At 35.0% G+C, this 12,238-nt stretch overlaps 1 protein-coding gene across 19 annotated transcripts in view; it reads right to left on the bottom strand.

The window, feature by feature from the left end:
* Positions 1-12,238, bottom strand: part of LOC111057314 (potassium channel subfamily T member 2-like) — a 699,972-nt gene that overhangs the window by 131,172 nt on the left and 556,562 nt on the right. For 14 of the 19 annotated variants that reach the window (XM_039431618.1, XM_039431616.1, XM_039431612.1 and 11 more), the window contains 2 exons: positions 5,619-5,624; positions 877-1,075 (listed from right to left, as the gene is read on the bottom strand). In XM_039431618.1, coding sequence (XP_039287552.1) covers positions 877-1,075; positions 5,619-5,624 — 205 coding nt within the window. The remainder of the gene's footprint in view (positions 1-876; positions 1,076-5,618; positions 5,625-12,238) is intronic. The other 5 variants (XM_039431613.1, XM_039431627.1, XM_039431629.1 and 2 more) reach the window with 1 other exon arrangement.

Here is a 12,238-nt window from a genome sequence, read left to right as displayed (position 1 = left end):
GGATAGCCACGTAAAAGCATTGGATGTGAAATTGTCCCGTGCTATTTTTGCCTTGAAAACAATAGTCAGAGTGGCAAATAGAAAAACAGCACTATCTGTCTATCATGGCTATTTCATGTCTCACATCAGATACAGTATCTTATTCTGGGGCAGCAACCAGACAAACCTTCAAAATATGTTCCGTAAGCAAAAGAAAGCAATCAGGGTTATTGAGGGAGCCGAATCTAGGGTTTCATGTAGGCCAATTTTCAAAAAACTCAAATTATTAACAATTCCAGCCTTTTATTTTTTGGATATTGCATCTTTTGTTTACAGTAATAAGCAGAAATTCATGGAGGATAACATTTCACACAGATACTCTAAAACAGATAAAATGTTTACCCTCCAGTACCCCACTCATAGACTTTCGCTCTTGGAGGGGGGACCACATTATGCTGGGCTCAGAATTTTCAACTGTTTGACGGAAGAACTTAAGAGTGTTGACAGTCATGGTAAATTTTATACAGCTCTCAAAGATATACTGACTGAATGCTGCCCCGTATTCATTAAGAGAATGTTATGAGATCTTATCCTAGGGATCAGAAGTTATCCAGACGATTTTGTAAAATGAAAAACTTTCCCTCAATGGAGGGAAACCACATACTTGATATATTTGACATGTCGTACACCGTTTGAGCTGTGCTCATCATATGCGGTTTTATACGATGAAATAACAATAACAATAACAATACAAAAATAGTCAGTGTTTCAAAATGACGTTGCATTGAGATGTTCGAAATAGCATAGCCTATAGTATTTCAAATAGTTGTTCTAATGGACTATTACGATATCAAGTCGTTTCCATTCAGAATAGATGTGAGACACGAGCAGTCCTACCTTGTATCCTAGATAGGCGAGCAGCAAGGCCTCTGTGAGGCTGATGGATGCCAGGATGACCTGCACCACCCAGAGGCCGACGGGACGCTGCACCCACATGATGGCGTCCCAGTTGATGATGGGGTTCTCCTGAAACGCCTCCTCGGTCAGGTTGTGCGACGCTAGGAACTCCGACTTGTTCGACGGCAAGCAGCCGTAGCTGTAAACGACACAAGCAAGCAGAGAATGTTAGTTGAAACCGTATTAAATGTTGACTCTATTAATAACATCAAATATCTTTTAAACAAAATATGTTCATCTGGAATATTTCGATGGAATTACATATTTTTAGCGGCTAGTGAAGAAAAGAGTGTTAGACAACTTGAGAAACAGAGAGTCATGCAGAGAAAGCTTTCGAAGATTGAAGATATTGAAATTCCCTTCAATTTTCATAATGAGCAAGTTGCTGCATGTCAAAACTAATTTAGAATCTTACTCATGACAGGGAAACAAACATGAATACACAACCCGGCATAGAAATGATATTTCAATCCCACAGGTAAGGCTTTCTAAAATAAGGGACAGCCACCTATTTCAACAGATAAAAATTTACAACAGTCTTTCCTCAGCTGTTAAAGAGCTGCCAAAAATGGAATTCAAGAATAAAATTAGTAGAAGTGATGGTGATGTTGTGAAATCTCTCCATAATAAGAAAACAAAGATATTGTCGAATTTCACTAGAAATTTATTGAAAACTTTAAAACAGAACCATGGTTTCACGTAGTTAACCAACGCATCATCAGCTGTACTCTCTGACTCTCTTCAGCTGTACTCTCTCTCACTGTCAATTACAGTACAGCTGATGATGCGTTGGTTAACTACGTGAAACCATGGTTCTGTTTTAAAGTTTTTAATAAATTTCTAGTGGAATTCAAGAAAGTTATGAAGAATAATTGATGGACAGAGCATATTATCATAGATAAACAATAGCGTAAGTAGATATCCCATGGTATAGGGCGTTCATGTCGCAACTTTTACTGTTATCTCGAACCGATTATTATCAATTACTGTCGATTTTTACTGTCTTGTTGGGCTGAGAGTGTATAAACGGCACAGTATGAGAGACTACCAGCGTCACACAGCTTCACGGGAAAGAACTACGTGGACTATGGGCTTGAGATAACAGTAAAAGTTGCGACATAAACGACCTATACCATAGGATATCTACTCATGCTATTGTTTCTCTATGATATTATTCATTGACTGAATACTTTGAATGTTCAATAAAAGGGCTGCACCTCATTTTGGACTAAGTTGTGTATACTGTGAGGTGTATCACCATGTGAATACTGTTACTATCCTTGTCTATCTCCCTGTTAGCCTACTTGTATATACATACTCTTTGTCATTCTTGATATTGTGTTATGTATCTTATTATGTACACTGTATTATTTTTTTTTTGACGAGCTTATACATTGTAAAAAATGTCAGGCAGAATAAGGAATTTGAATTTGAAAAAAATTGAATGCGAACCCAATTTAAAATTATCAAATTGTTTGTAAGGGCCTGGAGACACAGAGAGCGATCTGCGGGTAGCGGTCAGAGCGGTCTCAAATATCGTTGGAAAAACCCTAATAAAATGAGGCTGTAGGCCTATTTAAATCATGAAATTATTTTTAAGGGACTTGACTTGACGAGAGTGGTTTGCGGACAGCGATCAGAGCGGTCTATATCTATATCCTTACCCGAGCGCTCTAATCGCTGCCTTGTAAATGACGATTTAACTGATTGATTGATTACTTCATTGGCAATTACAGATCATAATTATAATAAATATAATATGATTGGGAGAAGACAACAGGCATAGCTCAAAACTGTCTTCTCCCAAATTTTTACAAATAAAAGTTTCAAAAAAGAATAAGGTTAAGATTTCACTTTCACTTCAAAAAGTCCAATTTCCACTTCAAAACTAATGACTAAACTAAAAATTTTGAATTTTGATATTTAAAAACTGATTAAAAACAAAAATATTTCACTCAAATCTCTACAAATTAGAAATTTTTGAGTAATTTTGCAAAATTTTGAGCCAGAAAAGAAACAACTTCACTACATTTCTACATTTGAACATCAATTTGTATTCAAATTATCAATTATCAAATCACTTGTAAGGACCTGGACACAAAGGGAATGATCTACATGCAGCGATCAAAGAAGTCTTGGGTATCTATATCTTAGACCGATATTCAATATCTACTTTCAAATCAAATCTACGATTATAGGTATGGTTGCATTTAATATAAATTGTTCGATTCCAAGTTTACAGAATAACTAATCTATCTCCTTTTAAACCAATATATGGCATAAATGGTTATTGGATAACCATTATAACTATATCTTTATAAGTCCTAAAGCTGGGTTTTTCGTTTGTGCGTAAATGCCGTCGTCGACCACGACAGGGGGAGAATCTCAGATTGGGTGGATTTCAATTTGTCTATATAACCTAAAAGATTATGTTCAATCATGTTTTAATGGGGCAGGTTGAGCTTATACTTTTTATACTTTTGAATGGCAATTATTATTAGAAATTTTTCATTCTTTGATAATGAAGACAAATAATGAAAAGTTATTCGATCAGCTGTTTTTCACTTGAAATTTGGACAATATGAATGTCAACAATGCTTGTCGTCGTCGACTGCGGAAATTTACGCATAAACGAAAATGTACCTCTATACATCTCTGATCGCAGATCGCAAATCACTCTCTGTGTACCCAATTTCAGGCTCTACAACGTTTCAACTCTAAAAACTTCAAGCTGTTGGGAGTCCGATCTCACTAGTTATCAAACCTGCATCATTGTAGAAATCAATCTGGAGAAACAAACCAATTCAAACTGTATTCACATGAACAAACTATTTTAGTTAAACGGTATAGTACTCATTTTCTCAACACTAGGCTGGAAAAGTTAGGAAAAGCACGGAACATTTCTTCGTCTTTAATATTGTTGCAAATACTCCGTTCCACGTAATTTCAACGTGATTATCAAGTATCATATTAGAGCTAGATAACTAATGGTGTGCACACACTGAGCAGTCAAGCGTTTCGAATTCCAGTGGTTGATATAGATAAATAATATTATTTATCCTTTATCTTTCTCTTCCCAGGACCCCTGATTATCAAGTATCATATTAGAGCTAGATAACTAAGGGTGTGCACACACTGAGCAGTCAAGCGTTTCGAATTCCAGTGGTTGATATAGATAAATAATATTATTTATCCTTTATCTTTCTCTTCCCAGGACCCCTGATTATCAAGTATCATATTAGAGCTAGATAACTAAGGGTGTGCACACACTGAGCAGTCAAGCGTTTCGAATTCCAGTGGTTGACATAGATCCATATATAGATATTATTTATCCTTTATCTTTCTCTTCCCAGGACCCCTCTAAACGCTGACCGGTCTCTGTGTGAATACAACCTGAGTGAAAGGTTTAGATTCAAGTGATGAATTAATCGAATTCTATTATGAAACCTCACTCCCTCTTTACCATAAGAAGTCAGTAATCAAGAGATTAGCACATGCAAAGTTATGTGTTTGTCAGTTTTGTTTGTCATGAATAATTTATTAATAATTATAAATAAGTTATCATAAATAATTAATTATTATGAAGAAGGTATGCTTCCCGTTTAGGAACGGAGAAGTTTCTACATCCATCATCTCTGTGTGTGATACAGTTGAAAGCTTTCAAGAAAATCCAATTTTGTGAGAAGAAAGGTTATTGAAAAAAGGAATGAGTTTCAAATGTACGAGTATAAAAGAGACAAATTACAATAATGTTGGTTTTGATTGATAAGCGAGTGTAGTACTAGTAGTGTATAGAATACTGTGGAATATTCAGTAATTAGTAGCCTAACATACTTTTCAAAGATAGTGCATGTATCAATGTTGTTATTGTGATTAATGATTAGTATTTGTTAGCATGATTAGGTTAATGTTGTATTAGAATCATCTTAGGTTGTATGGGCTCTACAAGGATATAATGAGCCATCAATGAAAATATTGTGTTCACAATCATCATGTTCATTGCATTCATATGAGTATGTTTATAAATATAAAGAAAAATAAAAATCTCAGTACCCTTTTAGAAATATTTTATCACAACATGTTTCGAACATTTATATCATTTTCAAGTGATATGAAGTAAATAAAGTAATGAAGTAAAGTGTGTTTATGATCAAACGCATACTTTTGAATAGAAGCGGAAGCTATTTGAGAATAGTTTCAAATGAACACTATTTTGATAGAACTTATAAAGCAAGAAGGCTTGAGAAGTAGAGCATAGAAGGAATCTAATTTTCGAGTTTCTTCATCGTGTTGAGTAAGAAAATTTCTATATCAAATTAAATTCTCATGTGAAGTTTATCTTAAAGGATTTCGAAACAAAGCATTTTATTCAATCAAAGCTGGTACAATACCCACTTGTGAAATATAGCTTACTGAAAGCTTCAAATTTGACTAAATGTTAGAGAAAAGTAACCGTACTCGTGTTACATCCATCACCAATAAGTTGCACTCACTAGAGCCCCAGCCCTCAAAATCAAAGAGGTGAAACTTACCATTTCCATCACTCTTTGTATTTATTGAATACAGTTACATACATGATTGTTGATTGATCTTTTACCTTGCGCTAGAAAGAAAATAAAACAAAAAAATTGTATTTATTGAATACAATTACATACATGTTTGTTGAAAGATCATTAATTTACCTTGCGCTAGAAAAGAAAATGAAGAAAGTTGGAAGTAAAATATTAATGAAATCTATGCTATTGAAATGGTATTGGAATCAGTCAGCTTTATTGAGTAAATAGCTCCAAGGAGCTCTAGGACAGCTCTATGCAGTAGCTCTAATAAGTCGAAATTTTCAGCTAGAAATAGAGCTAATGAGAATAACATCCATCAGAATTCATATAATTAGATGTCATCAGGAATTCTATTCGTACTGTAGCTATTTAAAAATTTTTGATTGTGTGAGGTATGTTTTCAGAACGATTGATGCATGATAAGAAGAACCAATTCAGAATTATGTTATTTCACAAACGCACACAGATTTAAGCAGCGTTTACACCAAAGTTATTGACAAAATGTTTATTTTTGCGTCCTTATAGATTCTATCAGATTGAACATAAATTATCATACACACGATGTGCATATGTAATTGTCAAGCTCTGTTTAATCCAATAGAATCTATAAGGACGAAAAAATCGCAAACCACGAATACACGCATTCCTATCTCTATCAGAAGGTTCTGATGTTTATTTACATACACAGCTAGAAAGTGTGGTTTACATGTCTGCAAATAGACTTGAGTTATCTGGAAATAGTATAACGAGATCAAATTAGAAGGGAATGTACAAAGCATGTTTTCCCTTGTTTGTTCCCTTGAAGTACTCATTCACATCAACAAACTAGAGTAGTAGGGAAAACATTGAAGGAGACTATTCTTTGCACCTAGAACAATAGGTGGGGAATAACGAGATTGTCTGAGAACCGCAGGGACATTTCCTAGACAGAGAAGGCTAGAAAATATGACAACAGTTCTCTATACTGAGCTTTCCAGTTGTACAAAAAATGGAAGATATCTGAATAGAGAGAAAAATAAAAAATCTCAGTACCCATTTTGAATTATTTAATCACAACATGTTTCAACATTGATGCCATTTTCAAGTGATATGAAGATATCTCTTGATATTTGGACCAAATAAATCACTAAATCAAATTTTTTGTTATATGTTTTCTAGTAGAATTCTGATTTTCTCATTAAAGATTTTCACAAGATCACGACAGAGCTTGAATTTCTTGAAGTAATTTAAATCCGACATAACATTGATAAATAAAACTACACAGGTTAACCTTTTTAATACTCGTAGCTATTGCACTTTGAATTTCGATACCAAACTTTCTTTGAAATATATGATGGATGATGGAACATATTTTTGTAGTATCTACATTCAACAAAGCGTCTTGGAGTTGTCACAATTTATTCATTCAATAGAAAAACAAGAAACTATACTTTGTTTTTACACTGCTATCATCATCATCATCATCATCATCATCATCATCATCATCATCATCATCATTATCAATTTCCATCAACTGAACGTGGAGAGAGCGAGCTACATTCTGTGAATGGAGCCATATGATTGGTAGTTGATTAGCCTATGAGCCCTGTGATTGGCTGTCATTGACTGCCTGTCATTGGCCGAGACAAGACCTGTTCATCATGGGCAGAGCATTCATACCAAAGCTCTACCAATCACTGACATCATACCAATGATTGGTTCATCGAATATTGTAAACAGGAAGTAGTGAAACAGAAGTATGACAACATTTCATTTTATCTTATGTGCCAAATTTTTTTTTTTTCGAAATTATAACTTTTCCAAGATAAAATATTATTAGAGCGCTGGATTAACGTTGTGATTTTCTCACGGTATCGGGGTAGTTTCATGATGTCATTCCGCGCATTACGTAATTAAATTCTAATATTTCCTCTATTGTTTTCCAACGTTTTCCTAGAGTACTTGGAATTGTTGTAGACGCAAAATCATCTTAAAAAATCAGTTGAACGTCCATTCTATTGCTGAGTCTTCTACTTTGATTGAGGGAATTTTCCTGTATTCTGTCTTTGTTAGTTCTATTCCTTTTTCGTTCTATTGAGGGAAATTATTGTCGTCCCCACCACGTAATTGTAATTTGGTATTTTTTAATGCATAATATTGCCAGCCCTGATACCTATTTTTGAGCCTGATTCGGTCGACTTGGAGACCTAAACAAGAGACCGCTTTTATATTCGGTAGAGTACAGACATGTTTTCTAAGCTTAATTATTTATTGGCTTGATTGAATAATGTCTTTTCCAGACAGTTTTTTGTTCTCTCCTGGAGACTAAAATTATATAATCGGGAATCATGTATTCCATCAGTTTTTAATCGCTTATCTTTTCTTCAATAACTTATTTATGAATTATTTTATTTAATTCAGAGCGGTTGACTGCTGCACTTTATTATTTTTGTAGGCTATGGATTAGTGACAGTCGAAAACCCATTTAAGGGTGAGTAATGAATATTTTATAGTATTGTTGTATTGTCTTTATTTCAATAATTTTGATATTACTTTGATATTACAGGTAACAACCCCTGGTTTAACAATTATTCAATTAATTTAATTAATTTTTCAATTATTTTTTGATCGAATTTTTTATATCTCTGGCATTTTGTAATCGTGAGTAAAGTTTGAAATACTCACTGGTTGTACATCAACTGCAACTCTGTAACTGTTCCTCATTCTTTTAACAAGTAATTTCTTTTCATAATCACATTCATTATAGATTTCAAATTCTACAATTAAAACCTATAATATTTATGTAAATTGTATGTATTGTATTTATTAGATGATTTCTTGAGAAATCATTCATTGAATACAATATTTAGTATGTTATTTATTTTAGCATTACTAAGTAGTTGTGACTTGTGTTGCAGGTTTTTTTTGTGTGTGTGTATTCTTGAATACTCATTCGAGGGTCGTGCTGTAAATATGCCTTGCTATCAAACGAGGGCTTACGAATTCGCCGACCGAGATGGCCGGTGATTCGGACCTTGCCGTGCGGGGCTGAAAGACGATCTTCGATCTGACGCCACTAGCCCGAAGCCTGGAGGCCATCACCCTTCATCCTCATCCATCACCCTTTGGACACCGGACTCGAGGACGACAGATCTTAGATAAGTACTTTATACCCTCACTACAATATAAGATGTGCCCCGTAAATTTGGTCTCTTAAAGACGTATTGTATTTGATCTCTTAAAGACATGAGTAATTGGTCTCTTAAAGACGTATTGTATTTGGTCTCTTAAAGACATGTGTATTCGGTCTCTTAAAGACAGATTGATTATTAGATTATCCATGTGAAGATGTATTTTGTAATATTCTCTATATTATTCTCATTATTATAAGAGCAGTCAGTCAACCGCATATCTATGTTTTTAATTCCAAGACCCTCAAACCACTAGAATTAGGATCACATTATTGATCAGATAAAAATCCGCAGACCTCAGGGCCTAGCACAATTTCAACAACTAAGCCTTCTCCGACAAAATCATTTGTCACCAGGAGATCGGCTTACTTAATACAGAGAAGAAAAATGATAAACATTTGTCTATTAGGGAGTTGGAAGAATCATCGACAAACGAAAATGATTTGAATTGGAATCCTATATACCATACTTTTTGAGAGACTTACAGTTCGAGGAATTTTTATCATATAACTTAATATATACCAAAATCTAATTCTTCAGTGTTATCTAGTATTTTAGAATATTGTAGCTACGTTGAGTGACAATCTCAATTCTAGCTTCTAGAATAATTGAAGTAAGCCCCCAGCCAACGAATCCTAAGACAACAATTCTGAAACAAATGAGTATTAAATAATAATATAACAAATTTTTGTTCATAGTTTAGTGAGGTCCACGTGATAATTTAGCAGTGTTTGATTAGCAATGGTATTGCTATCCTAGTATCTATTACTCATTAAATTAGATTAAGGTGTATATTAAGGAAAACTCTTCGAACTGTAAATCTCTCAAAAAGTATGGTATATGAGATTTTGATTGAAATCACTTTCGTGTGTTGACGATTCTACTTTATACTGTGGTAGTCCACTTAATAATTTGGCAGTGCTTTATTAGCAATGGTATTGCTATCCTAATCTATCATTCAACAGAGCGGATAGCACTATCTCTTTTCTCACTTTGCTCTGTTTACAGATCAATTATTTAACCTTCCGGCAGTCGCGTTGTTGTAATAAGTACAACAGTGTCAGTTTTTTTTGCTGCATGGGACGGTGTCAGTGAATGAGTCGCATATGCATTCCAAAACTTTCTCCCCATCACTTCACTGAGTTTCAGTATCAACCGAGCAATGGTTCAGTCTTTAGGTGCCATTTAGTCGCGACAGTGCATAAGTCGCACTGTGCATAAGATAGGGAAAGACTGTATACGGGGACTGTAAACGAACCAATAACACAGAATTGATGGCTTTGTTTGATGTACCTTATTGGGCTATGAAATGGTAATCATCCAAAAGTTCATAGGTGTAAAATAATCCAAGAAGATGGAAAAAGTAATTATACAATAATTAATATGTTTTGACAGTAAACAGAGTACATAACACTTGAGAAATTGGATGTTGTACAAAATACAACACGCGACTGCTCGTGTGATTGAGTAGGGCGCAACCACCGGAAGGTTAACAAAATATTTTACTTAATTATTGAGAAATATAATTTCTAGCTTGATAAAATATGATTGATCATTTCAAACGAGAATGAACAGTAAATATCACAGAAATAAACCGGTATCAGTTACCCTCCATACAAGGCATTGACAAGACACAGGATCGGCAACGTTTTTCTCCTATTTTTCTCCACTACCATGTGGACCTCACTATAGAAATCATACCCCTACTTATTGGAGTATCAATGTTTTCTTTTCAATTCTCATCATCATCCACGGCTCTACAATCCAAAACGGATCTTGGCCTCCTCCAGCAATCGCCTCCATTCTACTCTGTCCATGGCAGCTCGTCTCCAATTTCTTACACCAAGCCTCCTTGCATCTTCAGTGTCTGAGTCCATCCATCTCAGTCTTGGTCGACCAGGGTCGTCTCAGTCTTGGTCGTCTTCTTCCTTCCATGTTGTAATTCATTATTCTTTTAGCCGGATATGAGTCATCAGCTGTTTCAACATGGCCTGCCCACCTGAGTCTCCCTACTCTGATAATAGCCAGTGCATTGGTGTGGCCGTACATATCATACAGATCCCTATTCTTTCTTCTATGCCACACTCCATCAATTTGCACACCACCAAAAATTCGGCGTAGAATCTTTCGTTCAAAAATGTTGATCATATTCTCATCCAGTCTTGTTAGGGTCCATGCCTCAATTCTACTTTTCATTTTTGCTAATGTTTGTTCTACTTGTATTACTTGATATATGCTTAAAAGTGAATTAAATTCGAATTGGGATCTCTAGTATCTCTATCAATTCTTCCCATTTCCAAAAGATGTAGCCTACTAATGCTTATATCAATATAAAATATAAACACATACATTTCAAACAAATCGTACACTATAAGCATTTAATGCTTCCGAGCTTCTACCAGTATAACTAATGCTAGTAGCCGCTTTCCAAATGTACATTATATGGCACTGTATCAGTCAGATAACAACTAAAGCGAGGTTCACTTCAAACTAAAAAATCTGGTGTGGCGCACTCACACAACTTTACTTGCCGTTATGAAAATTGATCACCTGACGCTAGTGTTCCCACGCATCTCAAGTCTACTATTCAAAGATTTGAGCCAGCTGGTGACAGGGCAATAACGCTGGAGACACACATGAGGTCTGCTATCTCTTCATAGTGAATAATTTAATAGAATCAACAATAATTTGCAATTGAATAATCACATTTTCTCGAATTTAAAGCTTATTTTCAATTTTAGGTGAAAATGTTACTGAACATTAATTGTAGAGATTTTCATGCTCAATCTACTCCACTTGATTTTTTTCGTTTCAATTGTATCTGAAGCCTGATAATTGGGAATCTATCTGCATTGATGAGGCGAAGCTCCTGAAATTTTTACAGATATGGGACTTGTGGCAGTTGATAGAGCTTATCGATGACTATTCTAGGTATGAATTTGAACAAAATCGTTGGAGCCGTTTTCGAGAAAATTGCAAAAACCCTGTTTTTGACAAAATTTTCGCCATTTTAGCCGCCATTTTGAATTGCATCAGATCGAAATTGTTCGTGTCGGATACTCAAATCGTAAGAACCTTAAGTTCCAAATTTCAAGTCATTCCGTTAATTGGGAGATGAGATATCGTGTACACAGACGCACATACACTCATACACACACACACACACACACACACACACACACACACCACACACACACACACACACACACACACACACACACACACACACACACACACACACACACACACACACATACAGACCAATACCCAAAAACCACTTTTTCGGACTCAGGGGACCTTGATACGTATAGAAATTTGGAAATTGGGGTACCTTAATTTTTTTCGGAAAGCAATACTTTCCTTACCTATGGTAATAGGGCAAGGAAAGTAAAAAACATCTGTTAAATGGGAAGCTTGAATAATGTCTTCATCATTTAAAAGAAAAATAACGACAGTTCAAAGTGAAGTAGATTCACTTCAATCTGACAGCTCTGGTTGTATGAGAAGCATTGAAACTATTTATAAGGGAAGCTGACAGTTCAAAGTGAAGATAGGTGCACTTAGAATTGTCAGCAT

The sequence above is a fragment of the Nilaparvata lugens genome, chromosome 6 (assembly GCF_014356525.2).
Source record: "Nilaparvata lugens isolate BPH chromosome 6, ASM1435652v1, whole genome shotgun sequence".
NCBI classification, from domain to species: Eukaryota; Metazoa; Arthropoda; class Insecta; order Hemiptera; family Delphacidae; genus Nilaparvata; species Nilaparvata lugens.
This window is presented reverse-complemented; position numbering and strand designations above follow the sequence as displayed.